At 43.5% G+C, this 21,481-nt stretch overlaps 1 protein-coding gene across 1 annotated transcript in view; it reads right to left on the bottom strand.

Annotated features, from left to right (window-relative positions):
- C8H16orf72 (chromosome 8 C16orf72 homolog) overlaps window positions 1–20,243 on the bottom strand; it is a 55,260-nt gene extending 35,017 nt beyond the window's left edge. The window contains exons 1-3 of the mRNA XM_030213506.1: window positions 20,004–20,243; window positions 18,905–18,985; window positions 8,261–8,536 (exon numbers count right to left, since the gene is read on the bottom strand). Coding sequence (XP_030069366.1) covers window positions 8,261–8,536; window positions 18,905–18,985; window positions 20,004–20,199 — 553 coding nt within the window. The 5' untranslated portion in view covers window positions 20,200–20,243. The remainder of the gene's footprint in view (window positions 1–8,260; window positions 8,537–18,904; window positions 18,986–20,003) is intronic.
- Between the last annotated feature and the right edge of the window lie 1,238 nt (window positions 20,244–21,481).

Here is a 21,481-nt window from a genome sequence, read left to right on the forward strand (position 1 = left end):
ACAGAGTTCCTCTGCAAGTACCTGCTCGTGCAGACAACTGAAGTAATGAGCTCTATGTGAGCAATGTGGAGGTTTTCATAGCCAATTTAGTGTGTATCTGAGACAAACTATTTGGAGAACCCACCGGTCGGAGGTCATAAGGTGCCATCTTTCATGGAAAATCTTCAACTGTCAGACCTGTGAGTTCTTGTACCAAGTAGATCGCTGCCGAGCCCAGTACTCGGATCAGGTTCTGCTTGGCGGCCGGACAACCCCGGGTTTCACCTGCACTGACCGCCGTTCCCCAGAGGTTGAGCCCCTAGGTGCGGGCGGCCTGCAGGGCTTACGAGATGGGGATGATGAACGTGACGGCCAGACAGGCAGCAGGCAAGATAGAGTGGTACAGGTAGAGTCAGTAACGAAGAACAAAGTAGAGGAGAAGCACACTAATGAGCAAACCAAAGTAGAAGCCGAAGCAAGGAGTCTAGGGAGAGCTCAGCTGATAAAGTGCTGGCGTCTGACATCAGCAGAGAGAAGGGACACAGCCATAGGACAAAAGCAGGGGAAGGAGGAACCGGAAGACCAATAGGAGAGAAGCAAGGGAAGCCAGGCAGAGGAAAAGCAGACCCAGGTGGGTGGAAGCAAAGCAATCAAGGAGCCTGCAGCCAGAGAAGAACCACACACACATGGCATCAACCTTCCCCCTCCCCCAAGTCATCCAGCACAGACACCGACAGCATCTATGCTCTGCTGGAGCCAGTCAAAAGCTCGTCCCCTGCTTTAACTGGGGAGCAGCAAGAGCCTTAGGCGCATGCTGTTGACAAGAACAAGTGCCCTGGGATTGAGCCTGAGCAGGTTGGCAAGAGGAAGTGGCGTACCTACATCACCTAAGTCTCTGTGAGTAGAAGGCACACCTCTTCAGCTTGCTAAAAGACCTCCTGGCTGAGGATGATGCAGAAGGCACCCGGCGGGAAAGAGAAGAGATGGTATTAGTACGCTTTTTAATTTGATCAGCTACCTCATCAATCTCTCCAAAAAAGTTATCCCACAGCATAAGGAATCTGCCAACCTCTGCTGAACAGACTGTTCCAAGTAGGAAACATATAGCCATGCGAGGCTACGCATTGCTATATTCTGTGAGGATATTCTGGAAGCCACGAAGGTGTCATAGGTGCATCGACACCTCCTGGATAGAGGTGAAGCGCTCCTCCCAGCACCACTGCTTCTCAGGTGCCGAATCCCTCAACGCCCCAGAGCTCCCGGCACCATGCGTCGAGGACGACCAATGCAGATGCTTTTTGGCCCCACTGCTCCCAGTGTCAATGGGTCTCAAAGAAGCCACAGGACCAACACTCCCAATGGGCTCCGAGACAGGCTGCAGAATTGATGGGGCTGAGACAGGAGCTGGGTTCTGGCTGCCTGGAGACAGGCACATCGGCACCTCCTAGATTGAGGTGGAGCGATCCCCCCGGCGCCAATACTTCTTGGGTGCCGAATCCCCTCAACGCCCTGGAGCTCCTCGCAACATGCGTCAAGGACGACCAATGCAAATGTTTCTTGGCCCCACTGCTCCCAGTAGCAGTGAATCTCAAAGCACCAACAGGACCAATGCTCCTGATGCAGTCTTTGACAATCAATGCTGATGCCGCCAACACGGATCTGGCTCCAAAAATCTTCTCATGTTGAGCCTCTCTGGCAACCTGAGTCCTCTTCCTCATCCAAAGACAAAGGACACAGTTGGCAGGGCTATGGTCGAACCCTAACACCACAGATGGATATCTTTGTCAGATTGTACTGGGAGCAGCACTTAAAGCCCATGGGAAATTTAGTGGACATGGAAGGGAAAACTTCCGAAGCAATATCAAGACATGATGGTGCCTGGGGAAAAAAAAAAAAAAAAGCAAGGCACCACAGAAAAATTAACAGGAAAGACCCGACTAGAGAATAGGCCTAAACGTGGCAAAATTATTCAGCACTGACAGTATCCATCCTATTATATGCAAACCCTGTAGCAATCTGTGTGATATGTGAACAAGTAATAAGTGCTCCTACTTAAAACTAGATGCAAATTTACACTCCTTAACATTCTTGAGTTTTCTAGAACATGAAAAAAAAAATGTATTGCCCAACTTACATATAGAGATTAATAGTAGTGTTTGACATATACAGATTAATAGTACTAAACACAAAACTGTGAAACGAGCACATGCAGCATTACTGACTTTCCATAAACCACTATGTACAAGTCCCTCAAGAGTATTACTGTTTTAGCTAACCAACAGTAAAATTAGTTCAAAGAAAAAACAAAAAGATGGGCAAAAATTATATTTATTAAGCCAATACTTCCAAAATGAATATTTTTTTAGAAGAAGAAATCCTTTTATAAAAGGTGAGTCATGATAGATATGCTATTCCCAAAACGAAAAACTTGAGAATAATTCTAGAAGGTGTTAACGTACCAAAATTTCAATTCATATACAAGTCTAAAAATATGTACTACTGTAACCATTTTAAATGCTTGTTACTGAAATAAAAAGGAAAATTAGGTTCTTACCGTGATAATTTTCTTTCCTTTAGTCACAGCAGATGAATCCATTAACTGATGGGTTGTATCCGCCGACCAGCAGGTGGAGATAGAGAACACTGAAAGCACATGGTGTTCCTAGATGCCCAGCCCCCTCTGCCTTCAGTATATGAAATTTCCAAAGCAGAGTGAATAAGAAAGGCAAAATAAACTTCCCTCACAGAGAACAAATGCCCCTAAACCGGAGCAATAACCAAACAAAGGAGAGGAGTTATCAACCTCCTGCCATACAAACAGCAAGTAGTAACTCTGATAGCTTGTCTTCAAGTACTCCTGATGAAGCACAATGTCTGTATGCAACATCTGTACAAAAACTAAAGTCAGACAGGGAGGGATCATGGATTCATCTGCTGTGACTAAAGGAAAGAAAATTATCAAGGTAAGAACCTAATTTTCCCTTCCTTGTCATCAACAGCAGACGAATCCATTAACTGATGGGATGTACCAAAGCACTCCCCAAGTAGGGTGGGAACAGGCAAATCCGCGAGCAAGCACTTGCACTCCAAAATGCACATCCTGCCATGCCGCACAAAAGAGAGCTGACATTGCCCTTGTAGAGTGCGCTTTAAACGCTTCAGGCAGCAACCGCCCTGAAAGCAGAAAAAATGAGTTCCTTAAGCTAGCGGGCTATAGTGACATCTATAGATACTGCCACAGAGCCCTGCAGACATCCAAAAGGCGCAATTGCCCAAAGGAGCCCGGAAACTCCTCCTTACAAAAAGGAAGGAAGAAAAAATGGGCTGGTTCAGGAGAAAAGCTGAAACCACCTTAGGCAGAAAGGAAGGCACCATACGAACATGGTGTGCCAGATCCGAGCATAAGTCGCAGAGGTAGATCGCGTGCAAGCCTGCAAGAGCGTGTCAATAACCTTATTAGAATAGCCCCCTCAAGAGCCAGGCCGTAAGACCAAAACGGCAAGGATCTTCCATAGTCACTGGACCCTGAACCAACAAGTTCGGAACCCGAGGCAAAGGAAGAGGCTCGTCCACCAGCATCCACGTACCACAAACGCCTTGGCCAATCCGGGGTGATAAGAATCACCAATCCTCGGTGCAGGCGAATCCGTAGTAGTCGCCCTATCAAGGGCCAAGGAGGGAACACATACAGGAGGGCCCGAGGACCAAGGTTAAGCCAGGGAATCCAACCTCGCCGAGCGAGGATCTCTCCTTCTGCTGAAAAAGAAACTTTGGCGTTTACTCTTGACGCCATGAGGTCCAAGCCTGAAGTCCCCCATTTGGCACAAATCTGAAGAAAAACGTCTGCCAGTTCCCATTCCGCCGGATTGATTTGATGTCTGCTGAGGAAATCAGCTAGTACGTTGCTCTGACCGGCTATGTGAGCCGCGGAGAGCAGCTCTAGGTGGCACTCGGCCCAGTCGCAGATATGAGACGCCTCCGCAGCCAAAGCCCTGCACAGAGTGCCGCCCTGACGATTGATGTAGGCCACTGCTGTCGTGTTGTCCGACAGAACTTGGACAGGAAGACCCTTCAGCGTCCTGTGGAAGGCCAGAAGAGCCTGGAATATCGCTCTCAGTTCCAAGCAATTGATGAACCATCCCGCTTCCGCAGTGGACTACAGACCCCGAGCATAGCGCATAGCGACCCCGGCAATGAGCTCCCCAGCCCGAAAGGCTGGCACCCGTTATCACCAGACACCAAAAAGGAAGAGCCAGTGGCACCCCCTGCCGCAGCCTGCTGTTGGAAAGCCACCAATCCATGCTGCGCTGGGCCGCAGGAAGCCACCTTAGTCTGCGTTGGTATTCCTGGGAAATTGGAGACCATTGCTGAAGCAGAGCAAGCTGCGGCAGTGTCATGTGAGCTCTTGCCCAGGGAACCACCTCTATGGTGGCTATCATCGATCCCAGGAGCTGAACAAAGTTCCAAGCTCGAGGGCGAGGCATCCACAGGAACAGGCGGACCTGATTCTGAAGCTTGAGATGCCTGTTATCGGGAAGAAAAAATATGGAATGCTCTACTCACAGACCTGAAATCAATTGTCGAAATAACTTTCGCAAATCTCTGAAGACACACTTCTTCAACAAGGCCTACAACAAGAACTAATTCACTCTCCCAACCAGTTATGAAAATCCACTTCTATCATCACCCGCCCAATCACTTCCTCTTTCTTCCCTACTTAATCTCTTCACACTACTGTATCTGATATTCTGGAATGACAATGTCATTACAAAACTATGTAAGCCACATTGAGCCTGCAAATGGGTGGGATAATGTGGGATACAAATGCAATAAATAAATATATAAAAACGAACCCCGAGCCATGTCGAACCGGACCCCCAAATACTCGAGAGACTGAGAGGGGGTCAGTTTGGGCATATTGACTACCCAGACCAAAGTCTGAAGAACTGTAACAACTCTGGCTGTGGCAAGTCAGCTTTCGTCTGCCGAATCCGCTCTGATGAGCCAGTCGTCGAGATAAGGGTGAACTCTGATACCCTCTCGCCTGAGAAAGGCAGCCACCACTACCATCACCTAGGAAAAAGTCCAAGGGGCAGTTGCCAGACCAAAAGGCAAGGCCCGAAACTGGAAATGTTGGCTCAATATCACAAACCGGAGAAACCGCTGATGCGGCGGCCAGATGGGAATATGCAAATACGCTTACTTGAGGTCCAGAGACGTGAGAAACTCTCCAGGCTGTACCGCCGCAATGACTAAGCGCAGGGTTTCCATAAGGAAGTGTCGCACTCCCAAGGCCTGGTTGACTCTGTGTAAATCGAGGATAGGTCTTTTCGAGGCACCACACAGTAGATGGAGTAGCGACCGCAGCCGTGTTCGGCGGGAAGAACTGGAACCACCGCTCCGAGCTTCAGCAACACCTGCAAGATCTCGTTTACCGCCACCCGCTTGACGGCAGTGCCGCATCGGGACTCCAAAAACGCGTCTCCCACCGGGGCAGCGAATTCTAGTCGGTAACCTTCTCTGATCAGGTGCAGAACCCACTGATCCAAAGTAATCTTGGTTCACTCCTCAAGAAAGAGGGAGAGACGACCCCCCCCCCCCTACTGCGGGAACTGACGAGCGGACCGGCGCCCCATCATTGTGGAGGACGCCCCTGAACGTTGCCCAGATGCCACAGCGTGTTGTCCGAACGAAAGGAGTTCCTCTGCTGGAAACGGATACGTTGACCAAACTCTGCAGAGCGTCCCACGCAATACCTGCGAGCTTCGCAAAAACGTGGTCTGGAAGAGGAGGGAAAAGGACTTTTTTTTAAACTTTATTTTTATTAAGCTTTTTAACAAACATAATTTCACATTTATGAATGATAACGCGCAATTTGGACAAGCAAATACTATTTAAAAAGAAGGACTTTTTGAAGAAGGCCTCGGCCTATCCTCAGGCAATCGTTGGGACTACAGTCCCCTAGGGTCCTTAACAATCTTCTCCAAATCCTCCCCAAATAAAAGAAGGCCCCGAAAGGGTAACCTCACCAGCCTTTTTTTACAGGCCATGTCAGCTGCCCAATGCCGGAGCCAAAGAAGGCGGTGGGCAGCAACCGCCATCTGCTGAGCCAAAGCTCAGACCAGACCATAAAGGGCATCAGCCAAAAAAGACAGGGCAGATTCCATACGCGGGCCGACCTCAGTGAGGGAACCCGCTCCATCAGCGAGCTGCTCAACCGCCTGCTGCAACCAGGAAAGGCAGGCCTGGGCTGCATAGGAACTGCAAATAGCCGCCCGTAAGAACAGGCCCGAGATTTCAAAGGACCGTTTCAGCACGGATGCCAGCCGCTGGTCCTGCATATCTTTTAAAACGACCCCTCCCTCCACCAGGAGAGTAGTCTTTTTAGTCACAGCCGTGACTTAACGCATCCACTTTAGGCATCCCAAAGAGGGCCAACCGACTTCCACTAAGAGGATAAAGATGACATATAGCCCTGGCCACCTTCAAGGGACCATCCGGGTCAGACCATTGAGCTGAAATAAGCTGTTGCACGGAAGCATCCACGGGAAAAGCCCGAGAAGGCTTCTTAGTACTAGCCATCCGAGGATTAATAGAAGAGGAAGTGCCCTCGTCAGGATCTTCTATGCAAAGGGCCTGTAAGGCATCAGAAATGAGAGCTGGCAGCTCGTCGCAGTGGAAAATCCAAACCGCTTTAGGGTCATCCAACTCCTGTGGCAAGCAGCCACCCTCGTCTGGATCATCAGTCCGTGAGGGCCAGCCAGACCCCTCAGACTCCCCGAAACTAGACAACAGGGGGAGAACAGAGTGAAGAGTCTCCCTCAGACGGGGTATTCACTCGTCTACGCTTAGCGTCAGCCAAAAGCTTAGGGGAAGAAATAAAGTCTCCAGCAGACGCTGGGCTAACAAGAACTGGAGGCAAACCAGTCTGAAAGGAATTGTCAGGAGCCTCAGGCAGTGCTCTTTTTAACATAAAAGCCTTATGCATCAGCAGCACAAATTCAGGGGAGAAAAACTCAGCCTGTGCATCCGCCCCCACATTGGGGGAAGCGGAGGCAACAGCTCCTCTAGAAACCTCGAAACGAGGCGTCCCCCTGAACTCAGACCCCTCCGCAATCGCGAGGGTCAAGTCACGCGGCGCATCCAAGATGGTGCCCACTGCCAACTCCGTCGGGCGGGAAGACTCACCGCCCGCCATGCTTGTGCCAGCATTAGCATCAAGGTAGCATGTGCTGCAAAGCCCCGATGCTGATCTGTGTTTCCCACAATGGGAGCAGCGCTTAACCCCTTCAGCAGCCATCAAATACAGAAAACAAAATGGCGCCTTCGCACCAAAACTTACCCCGCAGAGAGCGCTGTCAGCAGGAACCTCCCCGGAGGAGCTGGGCACCACTCTCACCTCAGGAGACCAAGTCAAACGAGCTTCGGTCAAGCTGCATTGAACCAGGAACTCTGGAGAAAGCCTGTTTTTTTGTTTGTTTTACTGTGAGGAAAGTTAGAGGCAGGCAGCCACAGAGGAACTCTGGGAGGAGGGGGAATGGGGTAAGGCAGGGACAGGGAAAACCAAGTATGTCTTTAAAGTGGGCACCACCAGCCACAACACCCCCCCCCACCGCTCTACTGGCAAAGCACAGAAGCCTCCCCAGGCAAAAATCCAGGAGCTGAGAAAGCGACGTCTATACCTGCTGGGAGATAGAGATATACTGAAGGCAGAGGGGGCTGGGCGTCCAGGAACACCATGTGCTTTCAGTGTTCTCTATCTCCACCTGCTGGTAGGTGGATAAAACCCATCAGTTAATGGATTCATCTGCTGTTGATGACAAGGAATGCCCATTACCTGCACTGGCATACTAAAATGTAGATGTGCTAAATCTCTGGCAATGTATTTACAAGTGCATAGCAAGATCGATAAATGCAAGAGACAAAAAGGCAAGGTATATTCTTTACATAACTAAAAATGCAAAACTCTGCAGCTAGACTGATGAAATGAAGTTTTGTTACCGTTGATTACTTGAATAATCAACAATATTCGCAGATATTTAACAACTTAAATATTTAAAATCTAGTACATATAAACAAAAAAAATAGCATTATCTAATTATACTGAAATGTATCCCCTGTTTAATTGGCAAAACATTAAGCATACTACATCTTTACAGAGGTTAAGAATACTGAAAATTATTTTAGTTGTAGCAATCTTAATCATGTTTAAGAGAAAGTCAATCTGATGAAATATAATTTTAGTTTTACATTTAGTAGTATCAAAAAGGATGACAGTTACCATGGAGAGCTATGGCTTCACGGAAAGGCTGCAAATCAGTCTCTACTGATGAGCTAGTCTCCGTTGAAGTAGCTCGGTTAGGCGATACTACAGTCAGTCTTGGGGGAGCTCTAGAATTTCGTGGTGGAGGAACTTTTCCACACAGAAAGCTGATCAGATCTTCCCGTCTAATAGTTCTTCTGCGTTTTTTTACCCAAGCTAAGACATCCTTGTTGCGGCGCTGATAACCAATTTGAATCCCTAGATCAAAGCTTCTTTGATGAGCATCCACACTTTCTGTATTCAAATAAAAACACAAAAAAATAAATCAGTAGATACACTTACCAAGCCACCACATTAAAAAAAAAAAAAAAAAAGCACTCAAAACAAGAGCAGAAGAACAAAGGATAATATACCAAAATTTGGTTCTGCTGTGAAAATCCCATTGACAACTCATTATTGACTATTCTCTTTGAAAGCAAAAGTTAACAACCCCAACCAAAAGATTGCTGCATAACCTTCTTACAAAAGGTATGTTATCACAAGGTGTGTCAACTTTACATCTCGTATTCCAGCTGAAATGTTTAACATAAAATGGTGACCAGGACTGTTCCCACAGGAAAAGGTTGAGAAGCAATGGCTTAGGCCAACATCTAACCAATTGGATTTTAAAAATTACCATAATGAAAATGCATAAGAAGTTTGCACTGAGCCTCCAATGTATGCAATTCTCATGCACATTCATCACAGCCCTGAAAACCAGACTGAATATATGTACCTCCAGGAAAGGGGTAATAAGCACTGCACTAAGGCTTTTCCTTCCTGTATCACACAGGGGAGGGGTGGGGGGAGGGTGAACAGCATCTTACTGATTATGACCATAAGCTAACAACCATGCTTTCTGTTAATACAAAGCCATTAGCAGCTCCTTACACAGAACTGTTGTGAAGCTGCAAATTTGATCTGAATTCATATACTACTACTACGTTGTGTTAAATTAATGCCCAGTTTGTTCCTCAATCCCATTAGGATACATGTTTTTTGCCAAGTCGAAAAAAAAAAAAAATCCCCACCATCACCCACTTGCAACATCTTTAGAAGTTACTGCACTAGGGACCCCTTTTACAAAGCAGCGGTACCCATACTGCCGCTTTGCCATGTGCCAATCCAGCACTACACCCAACACACGCTAGATTTTTTTTTTTTTTTTTTAATGCGGGCTATTTACTTAATAGCCAGCTAAGGAGCTTAGTTATCAACATAGGCTACCATGAAGAGATCTTATTTTACTACAAAATTGTGCCATTTTAGTAAAGATCCCATATGATGCAGTAAGAGCTAGTTACTAATAACTGGGTTAACAGTAAAATGTCATTTTAATGGTAGCCCACATTGAAGACAAAAAATTTACCACCACCTACCCTATTTGCTATAATAATCCAAAATACTTTGTGTTCCTAAGCAGCAAAATTCCTCCTAGCGTAATGGAGAAACAATCCTTAATCTCTTATGTGAACGGAGACAGTTACAGTTTTTTTTTTAATCCACAGAAAAGGAATTTTGAATTCATCCAGTCACAATGCAACCCTGATATCTAACAATTAATGCTACTAGACCAGTGATTTGCAAACATGTCTTGTTGGAAACCCAGTCTGGTTGTCAGGATATCCACAATGAACATGCATGAGATGGATTTGCATACCAAGGACACAGTGTATGCAAATCCATCTCATGCATGTTCACTGTGGATACCCTGAAAACCTGGCTGGCTAGAATTCCCTCAGGACAAGTTTGGGAACCACTGTACTAGACTGATTCTAATTTGAACAAGTTACAGTAAGATTACTGAGCTTAACTGATTTAAAGAAAAAATTTTAAGTACAAAATTTCAGTATTATTGCATTCTCTAATCTAAAAATTATATTTTTCCATAATACTTTCAACAGCCAATATAATCCTAAAAGAGAACCCCCCCCCCCCCCCCCCCCCAGAAAAACCTAGAAAAATAAGTAAAGCAACATATCAGCACACAAGATCCATTATATCTTGATGAAAGAATGGACAGTGCAAACAAAGTCCGTCTCAGATGCTAGTGCTTAAAAAAATATATATATTCATCTCAATAACAGACTACGGACTTTTCCTTCCAAAACTTATCCAAACCTTTTCAAACCCCGATATGCTGCCATTACCACACCCTCCAACAAGAAGTTCCACAGCTTAACTATTCTTTCTGTGAAAAAAATATATCCACCTATTTTATTTCCATGCAATTTCATTGAGTGTTCCCTAGTCTTTGTACTTTTTAAATGAGTGGGGGGGGGGGGGGGGGGGGGGGGAGAGACAAAAAAAAAATTTGATTCAACTTCAGTTGTCTCTCTTCCAAGCTGAAGAGCCCTAACCTCTTTAGCCTTTCCTCACACAGGAGCAGTTCCATCCTCTCATCATTTTGGACGCTCTTCTTTGAACCCTTTCTAACTCTGCTATATCTTTTTTGAGATACGACAACCAGAACCGAACACAATACTCAATGTGAGGTCACAACATTGAGCGATATAGAGGCATTATAATATTTTGTATTACTCTGCTTCCCGCTCTTAATAACTCCTAGCATCCTGTTTGCCTTTTTGGCCACCACCGCACACTGTGCACTAGATTTCAGTATCTACAATGACACCTAGGTCTTTTTCTTCAATGCAGACTCCTATCACAGTAGGACCTAGCACCCGATAACTATGACTTGGATTATTCTTCCTGATGTGCATCACTTTGCATTTATCCACAATAAATTTCATCTGCCATTTGGATGCCCAGTCTTTCAGTTTCCTAAGGTCTACCTGCAATTTTTCACAATCTGTATGTTTTGACAACTTTGAATAATTTTGTGTCATCTGCAAATTTAATCATCTCTCGTCGTTCCGATTTCCAGATCATTTATAAATATATTAAATAGAACTGGTCCCAGTACAGATCCCTGCGGCACTCCACTATTCAACCTCCTCCATTGAGAAAAATGGACCATTTAACCCTACCCTCTGCTTTCTGTTCAATAACAAATTCCTAATCGATAGGACATTTCATCCTATCACATGACTCCTTAATCCTCTCATGGGGTAGCTTTCTGAAAATCTGGATACACTACAACCAGCAGCCTCCCTCAGCTGAATCCATATCGACTGTCCCATTAAATTATGTTGTCTATGTGTTCCATAATTTTATTCTTTATAACAGTTTCCACTATTTTGCCTGGCACTGAAGTCAGGCTTACCAGTTTATAATTTCCAGGATCACCCCGGAACCCTTTTAAGGATCAGCATCACATTGGTCACCCTCCAGTCTTCGGGTACTACAGACGATTTTAACGACAGATTACAGATCACTAGCAGCAGATCAGCAATTTCATGTTTGAGTTCTTTCAATACCCTGGGGTGTATACCATACAGTCCAAGTGATTTATCATGTCAATCTGGGTCAATACATCTTCCAAGGTCACACAGATTTCTTTCAGTTCCTCCGCATCATCACCCCTCAAAACCATTTCCGATACAGGTACATCTTACATCTTCCATAGAGACCAATGTGTGCGGGGGGGGGGGGGAGCACAGAATGTAGAAGAAAATCTGCTTTAAGATACGTCTAACTCCTAGTCATTTGACAGTTTTGGATATAGAGGCGTCTAGGCAAACTACCTTTGACTGACAAATCCATACGATATTAGCAAGTATGAAATATATTTAGAAAACACCTATGGACCAGTTAAAGAGTCAAATAAAATTTATCCCTTACTTTTTTTCTATTTGTGGTTGCTATTTTACATATATCTGTTTGTTTTGCTTTTTCTGGTGACCTTGGTTTCTGAATTTTTTTTTTCCAACTCCAGCTATTATTCATTATGCAAAAGTTAAGGGGCCCATTTACTACAGTGCAATTCATTAGGTGCAAAACTTTATACATAGAAAGGGCAATGCCAGTACGGTAACTCACATACAGCATGGTAAGTGCAATAAAAATCACCCAGACTCGCATCCAAAATTGCCACTCACTTTATGAAGCTCTAATCCCCCCCCCCCCCCCCCAAAAAAAAAAAAAAAAAAAAGAATTACTGGATATGTTCTCGTGATTTACTGGGAACAGGCGCTATCCCAGATGTCCCTGCCAAAGTGCAAATTAGCTGCTCTGATTCTAGCAGTAGTACATTGAGACTAATCACTAAGCTGCCATTTTAGCAGGTCATTTTTAACTGTCAGCCAATAGCATAGGTACACTCAAATGCCTTACAGAGGCTAAGTACACCCATTCTATATGCAGTTGTGAAAGTCAGCACATGGAACCATGTACTAACTCAGGGGTTCTTAACCAGTAGTGTGAGAAGAGGCCGAAAAGAGTACCGAGACAGATCCTGAAATCAGAGAACATAAGAACATTAAGTGTTGCCATACTGGGACAGACAGAAGGTCCATCAAGATCAGTATCCTGTTTCCAACAGTGGCCAATCCTGGTCACAAGTACCTTGCAAGATCGGATTTTATGCTACTTATCCTAGGAATAAGCAGTGGAGCAGTGGATTTTTCCAAGTCCAACCTAATAATGGCTTATGGAAACTTTCTAGTAGCACTATAGAAACGATAAGTAGTAGTAGTAGTAAGAGAAGATGGTTATTAGAACAGTTATTGATAATGCAACTACTATAATATTAGCAAAATGTAAGCAGTTAACACTGTTAGCAACTAACAGCCTCATACATAGCTGTCAATACTCTTTAATGGACACATGGTTTAGGAAAGGTGTGTGATAATTTCATTGATCTGTAGAAGGGGTATGGGTACCAAAGAGATTACAAAACCCTTCACTACCTCAATGTGTGGTCCGCGAAAAATCATCTGCCCATGACGTCTTATCTCTCTAGAAAGCATCTTTGCAATTTAACTTTCTAGTCAAAAATTTGACAAATCCTTATAAAAAGGTCTTAAGTATCTTTACAGAATAATTTCATAATCTCACATAACTTGTGTTAAGCTAATGAACTAATTTCCAAGGAAAGATCTGAGTGCAAACAGAAGAAACAGAAGAAAATTGTTTCCAGAAAACTTAAGGTCAGTAAAATATGAGTAATGGCCCCATCTCAGGGTCTTGGACCCAAGTGCTAAAAGGCTGCAATACTTGGGAGTCAAGGATGATATACAAAAGGGGTAAAACCAAAGCACAGTTATTTCAGCTATGCACAAAATCATGGGAAAACGTCAATAAAGGTTGTCCATAGAAGTACAGAAAGCCATTAAAACTTAACTCAATTGGCAACTCTGCAGTTAGTGCCACCTAAACAGGAGATACTAATCTCCAGATTCTACATATGGCAACTGAAGTTGCACGCACAAATTGGCCAATTTGTGCACTCAACTTAAGCCAATCAGCACCAATAATGGTCCACTAACAAGCAATCAGCACTAACTGGCACTAATTTAAATTTACACACACAACTTTCTAAGCGCATTCTGTAAAGTGGTGTGCGTAAACTCTAATACGTGGATCTCAAAAGTGGCATGGCCATTCCTAAAAAATCACGTTATAGAATATGCCCAAGCCACACCTATGTTAGGCACAGGCATTAACACCAAGTTTTAGTTGGCGTAAATGATCGCACCAAAATTTTAGTTGCAGAAACGGGTGCTACATATTCTATAAACCGCACCTATAGCCAAGGTTTATAGAATAGCGCCAAGCACATTTTTTTTGGTCACCATATACTGAATTTGGTCCCAAGTGTATCTGCTCAAACTGCAACCAGAGTACAGTATACTAATGGGACACTAATGTGTGAAGTGCAAATGAAATGCTCGACATGCCCCCCTCCCAATCTGTGCCGCATTGTTTGCACTTACCGTACATTAATTTCTTATGTTAAGGCATGGTAACTGCAAAATGTGAAGAACTTTACTAAAAGGAACCAAAGTGAGCAATAAGATAAACATCCGAGAAACTTCAAAGCACACCAAAAACAAAAAAGGTTGAAAAAAAGTGTTTAAATAGTATTCCGCTATTTTTAAATATGGTCACCTAATACACAAGATCATTAGCTACCCTATTTCAGATTTTGATGCAGCATAGACACCCCAAATGGGGTGGCTAATACAAAAAGGGATCTAGTGAAAGAAAAGAATGGTCCAGAATTTGGCAGCTAAGATTTGTTGCTTGAAAAAAAATGTAGGATCATGCATTTGGGCTGAAAGAATGCAAAGGAACAGTACAGTATAGGGGGTGATATCCTTCTGTTCATGAAAGAAGAGCAGGACTTGGGAGAATGATTATAAAGGTGGCAGCAATAGCCAGAAGGACACTGGGGTGAATAGGGAGAGAAATGGCCAGCAAGAAAAAGGAGGTGTAGAACCCACTATAGGTCTCTGGCAAGTCCTCAATTCTGAAAACAGTACTTTCAAAAAGATATAAATAGGATGGAGTTGATCCAGAGGGCTACTAAAGCGGTCATTAGTCTTTACTATTAAGTTATAGGGCCAGACTTAAAAATCTGAATATGAATCCAATATGTCTCTGGCCTGTGGTCCGCACAATGGAAATATGACTCTGGGTTATTGCTGGGACACCCAAAATTCATCTATCCAATCCCAGCAGGATTTACAATTTTTGTTCAGAAAGCAATTATAGTTGCCAAACAAGTGATCATGGCTGGCTGGCTGTCTCGACAATGTCCCACGCGGACTCAGTGGAGGACGCGCATGATAGCACTATTGAGATTGGAGAGAATGGGGATAGCGGACTTTAATTCCAAAGCTGGATCACAGTTTCAAGTTGTATGGAACACATTTCTTCACACACTAACTCCAACAGCTAGGAGTAGACTATTGAACTACTAATGGTACTCTGTAGACTAGTAATAAGGGGATGGGGAAGGGGAGTAGGGGGGAGAGGGGGGAGGGAAAGGGGTTAGTTGGAGGGGAAGTATATATAAAACAAGTTCTGATTATTGCGTTTCTGTAACAATGTGTTTTACTTTACCTTGCAATAAAAAAGATTTAACATAAAAAAATCTGAATATGTATACTTGGAAGAAAGGTAAGAGAGGGGAAATCTAATGCTTCAATACCTCCATGGAATAAGTGTTCAGGGGGCAGGAATCTTTCAGTTGAAAGTAACCTCTAGAATGAGGGGGGCACAGGGTAAAGGTGAAAGGAGATAGAATTGGGAATAATGTAATGTAGAGATACTTCTTCATGGCAAAAGGTGATGGATACATGAACAGTGTCCCAGTGGAGGAGGTGGAGATGAAGGATCTATCTGAAACCAGGAAAGCATAGGAGAAGCACAGAGGACCTCTAAGGGAGTCAGGATAGTAGGAAAAAGCTGGTATGGCCAGGCAGACTGAATAGAAAATGACAGCAGATAAAGACGATATGGCCTATGTTATTTCACAACAAGAATTCAGCTCACTTTAACAGCAACTGCACCAACACTCAGATTCTATATAGCAAGAATTTAAGTTGCGTGCATAAATCCAGTCGTATTCTGGATCAGCATGCACAACTTTGTTAACAAGCCAACCAGTGCAGATAATCGCCATAAAAGTGTATTCTATAATGTGATGCGCATAAATTCTAAGTTGCATAGTTGAAAAGGGACATGGGCAGGTCGTGGGCATTTCTAAAATCTATATGGCACTTGATATACACCCAATCGGCGCCTAATTTAGGCATCGGCATTTAAACCAAGTTTTACCTGCGGCGCTCGGCATACTCTATAAACTGTAAGGAAATTTAGGTTTATTCTATAAAATACGCCTAGGTGTAATTTGTTTCAGTGCCATTTTTTTTTAGCCATATACAGAATCTAATCCCAAATTAATTCAAATTACTGTTGACTCTGGTGAAACTGAAGGATAAAATGGCAAATCAATACATGACAGTCATGTTTAATTTACATGCACAGATAGCATTCCTTGGCCAATCAACTGGTTCAAACACTCCAAGCTGAACTACATAGTTCTATCATAAAAAGACTATATGGGGAAAAACAGATATTTGGCTTATAATTAATGCTCAGTAGCACACAGCAAACTGTAAAACAGAAGAGTAAATATGTTTACTCTATGCTTGACACTTGATAACCTTATCAATTTGGTTTTTGTATGGACTGCAAATGTACTAATATGTAAAAGTGTAATAAAATAAAATTACATTAATGGCCACAAATGAAATGGAGGATTTGCACCTTTGGTCATTTGTACGGGACACCAGAAAAAAATGATCCGATACTATTAAATGTACTATTACAAGACAACATAGGTCTGGCTAGACCAAAAATATAGTGGGGGAGGATGAGGAGCAAGGCCTACAGTTCTTCTAGAGATGCTGCATGAAAGGGACATTTTTAGTTATTCTGGATAACACCTGTGAAAAAGCATTTAAACTACTTAAATGTTTTGCACTGTACACAGCACTGAATATGGTTTGCATTCCTACAGTAATCACAGTACAAATATTCTGTAATTTGATACATAATGCAAATAATTGGACATACATCTGCACCTAATTTTTCTAAGTTCTCATAAGCTAAACTCCTAAAATGACTATACTGTACCAAGTATAAAACCTTAAAAGTTACTTTACAGGTACTGTCAGAAACAATTTTACATCTTACTGATCCCTTGAAGTGTATTCAATAAAAATGTCAACTGCTTGCAAATCAGTCTGACGCAAAACATTTCTCAATTTCATAACTAATGCTACCAAAAGAGAATGAATTGCACTACTTGCTAAGGAATTCTCTTTACCAACATTACACAAAACTGAGAGACTCGTTGTCAAAGCACTTAGGAACTCAAGGCGTGCTAAACACCAGAGATGCCCATAGGAATATATGGGTGTGTCTAGCGTTTAGCACATGCTTATTTTAACGCGCAGTACAAATGCTAGCATGCTTTGTAAAAGGATCCCTTAGACTTTCAAAGTTACATAGGTTACTATGAGGCATATTTGCAAGCACTTAGACTTACAAAGTTACATAGTAACCTACGGAACTTTATAAATCTAAGTGTTTTGAATGAACCACTATGTCTCTATTTATCTTTGTAAGCTTAAGTGCTTTGAAAATACGCCTGTGTTATACATATGTAATTTTTCTAACACATTAACACTGAGAACTAGCATGCTCAAAACTCCAACGCAGTCCCAAAAAGAGCCGTAAAAATACTGCCGAACAGCAACTAAGAACAACTCCCTAATGCTCAAAGCTGAGATGTACATAAGTACTGCCATACTGGGACAGACCAAAGGTCCTTCAAGCCCAGTATCCTGTTTCCAACAGTGGCCAATCCAGGTCACAAATACCTGGCAAGATCCCAAAATGGTACTGAACATTTTATACTACTTATCCCAGAAATAGTGGATTTCCTCCAAGTCCAATTTAATAATGGTTTAAGACTTTTCCTTTAGGAAGCCGTCCAAACCTTTTTAAAAAAAAACTCTGCTAAGCTCATCGCCTTTACCACATTCTCCGGCAATATAGGTAAATATAGGTGTGCTCATAGCACTGAGCATTTGGGAGTCTGGCAGAAGGATGGTGCTTGGCACATGCACAGAGGAGTTCCATGGTGAGCTTTGCTCCTTTGAACATGTGCCTGGCAAAACCCGAACATCAAGCACACATTGGTGTGTATCTTCTGCAGCCTTAATATAAGCGTTTTTTTTTTTTTTTTTTTGCTTTGATGCTTATATTTAAATGCAGGAAACAAATGCCACTGTATGCTTTCACTTTGGGGTCTGCTATGACTTGTACATATTAATTTCTCATGACCAGCGCTTAAGGGCTTGCATGGGTTTCCTTCTACTTCCAAAATAAATCAAAACTGGCAAATTTTGAAGAAGGAAGAGAGGATTTCTCATGATTCTAAGACCTGCTCCAACCTGGCATTTTTTTTTCAGTGGTAAGGCAGTTTTGTTTTGGGCACTCTTTTCTGAGCATTGGGGGGGGGGGGGGGATACAAAATGACCTCATTTACATGTGCTTGACTACATTAGAATGCTGCTTGCACTGTTCATCTGCAAGCTGGTTTTTCACACACTCTGGGCCTCTGAACATTCTGCGCAGTTAAATGCGGACGCTAGTACGGGGCCAACGGCCTCTAGCATCCGCGTCTGCTTTTGAGCATTGGAGCCTAAATAGCATAAATGATTTCATAACTACCTTATGCAATGCCCTTTTACCTTCTATTTTATCTGATGTAAAAAAACAACATAAAAGTGCTTCCTAACATTAAAATAGCAGACGGACCTAAAATAGAACCTGTGAAACTATAGGAATAAACTTCCAACACAAATCCCAGTTACAAGGTTAAGAAGTTAGCCATACTACTACTATCTCACTTTCCTTCACACTAACCGAAACTCCTGCTCTGCATTCCCTTTCTACCACAGTTGCTAGATCCAATAAAGTGCATGACTGTTTCAAATCCCACTGGGAGATCAACAGTAGCTGAGATTGCATATTATTAATAGCAAACCTTAGAAAGTTACAGTCCAGTTACTATACGATATAAGTGCCTAGAAACCTCACAGTCCAGGGATTACAAACTTCTCAGGCCAGTAAGCTTTGTGTTAATACACTTCATTTGTGAAGGTTCAATAATGCCCTCCACCATAAGCAAATTTTAGTTACCTTTGTACAGATTTGTAACAGCTGTGGCTGCATTTTGAAAGGGTACCCAAAGTGAAAGCCCTTGTTGTTGACATACACGATCTGCAAAAAAATAAATAAATTAAATAAAACAAAAGTGATTCATAACAGATGTATTTTGGAGCATATTCAGAACGGCCATGTTTGATTTCGCCATTTTGTTCATCATTCCTTTTCCTCCCGAAAAAAGAGACATTTAGATGCAAAGCCTCTCTACAGATTTTTTTCACTCAACTCATGTACTGAATGTTATCGTTAAAAATATATTAAAAACTAAAAAGAGAAATGCATAAAAAGACCTCTCACAACGGAGTCCAACTTCGCCATTTTGTTTTCAAATAATAATCATAATTGTTAAGATACATAGTTTTACAGCCAAACAATAACAAAAGGGTGGGGGAGGACCAGACTGCCTTAGCTCCGAGCGCTTGCTTTTGGCTTTAACAATCGTTCCCATCATCCCACCGTCTACAAATCAGGGTGGAAGTGACGGGGGTCGCACTGCAGCAGCCCTAAAACATCACCCGCCCCTCCCCCTCCCCCCCTCGATAGACGCCGATGCCTCCTCCTATTCAGATTTCTGTTTGCTACGGAAACGTTTCGGGGTCATGATCCCACCCGAATGCCGGCAAGTCACACCAGGCACACTCAAGCTCTGTCTGTCGGTACCTTCCCCAAGCCTTCGCCATTTTGGGTTGTGGTTTTTTTTTTTTTCAAATAAGTCCTTTAAATTCCTAGGGTCCTTTCACTGTTAAGGCTGCCTTTGATGTCTAGCTACAAGAAAGAGCTCGCAGGCTTGGCTAGTCTTACGGGAAAGGAGTACTGGGAGACATATTAACGTTTTGACTCAATTGTGAAATAGTGGGTAGCCTAACTAAAGGCCTGTTTTTGAACGGCTTTGCTATTATTTCCAGGGCAGGTCCTTTCGCCATTTTGTTTTATGCCTATCTACATTCTGTCACTGCTCTACTCCTCCCGGTCTCCTCTGGGGAAGGAATTTTTGTTGTTGTTTTTTTTTCCCCACCACTGCTTTGGTTTTATTTAAGGCTTCCACGTCCCCTCCGCCCCAGTCCCCCCTGACCTTTGTAAAGCTGGGCGACGGCGGTGGCAGAGTTTTGAAACAGATGCCAGAGTTTCTGCTGACTCTGGTCGGCCTCCTCCTCGGTCTGCTCTTCCTGCTCAGCCTCGGCTAAACACTGCCGCTCCCATTTGGTGAACCAATGCTCCGGCCCGTGTTCCTGGATCTCCGCCTCTGCTTCCTCCTTTTTATCTTCCATTCTACCGCTCGCACGCACGCACAGGCGAAGCTTCTCCCCCCCACCCCCCCCGCAAAAAAAATAGTCAAGACACTACCGAGGGCCCCCCGTTCTCAAGCGCTGTCTGTTAATAGGGTTGAACGTCCCAGCTGGAATCTTCATGGGAAAAAAAAATTGCTACGTTTTCTACCTCACCCCCATCGTCTCCCTTCGGCAACTCCAAACAAATTGAACCTATTACGCCACTGACCCAACACTAAGTCTAGGAACGTCAAAACTTGCTTGCGATAAAGCTCCGCCCCCTCCACCACCAACAGCAACTGTCACTCGCTGAACTGTAGCTTTAGAACTAGTTTGAACTCCAAACTGCTCAGCAATTGGAATAATGAGCTGTCTGTCGGATGATATCATAAAAGGATGGGTTGGGTCAAGCTAGGTTGACTAAGCAAGGGGGGAAAAAAAAGGTTTTGCTGTACTGTGCGCCTGCGTGCTTATTTCTGCTGTTTTTGCTGTAATGGGCGGCCGTGGTCTCTTAGCCGTGAGTGACGTTTCGGGGCAGGGTGCTGGCTCCTCCCATTGTCTAGTTAGTAACAAATAAATCACGTGGTTGTTTTTTTTAATCCTGTTTACCGGACGGGAATAGGTTTGGGAAGGCAGTTTCTGTACTGTTAAAAATAACCAGTTTGCTTAGATAATGAATTTTCTCTTCTGTTACCTTTGGCAAATCAGTAAGGAAGTACCGTATAGTACGAAGTTTGTAGCAGCTTGAAAAAGTATGCAAATTAATACTTTATAGAGTACTGTGCACTAACTGAGAAAACGGTTCAGGTATGCTTATGATCTCGCCTGTATTTTAGGGAGGAGAAGCATAATTAAATATACTTGTCATATTATCCCTGTGCGTCTAATACAGCTCCTGAAAGCTATCGCAGAAGACAGGATGTTATGAGTAAATACCAACATATGACAGGATGTACCTAAAGGAGTGGCAATGCATGCTTCTGCTGCCGGCCAGATGCACTAAACTTAACGAGCCAGCAACGTGGTTTTTAAACTGGTTCTAGCCAGTTTAACGCTCAAGTAGTAAACCGGGACATGCACAAAAGGGTTCTCCGAGCCATTTTCCTGGCACGGTAGCAGCTAACGGAAACGGAATGCAAATGAGCAAATTAGTATTATAATGTGTATGCGATGCGATGCACTACCGTTTTCCGATCCCTTTACCAAGGAAAATCTAATGGGAGGGCTGCTGTGAGGGAATCGGAAGGGAAAAAAAATGTACAAACCTTACAGCTGTCTTTTT

The sequence above is a fragment of the Microcaecilia unicolor genome, chromosome 8, assembly GCF_901765095.1.
Source record: "Microcaecilia unicolor chromosome 8, aMicUni1.1, whole genome shotgun sequence".
Lineage (NCBI taxonomy): Eukaryota > Metazoa > Chordata > Amphibia > Gymnophiona > Siphonopidae > Microcaecilia > Microcaecilia unicolor.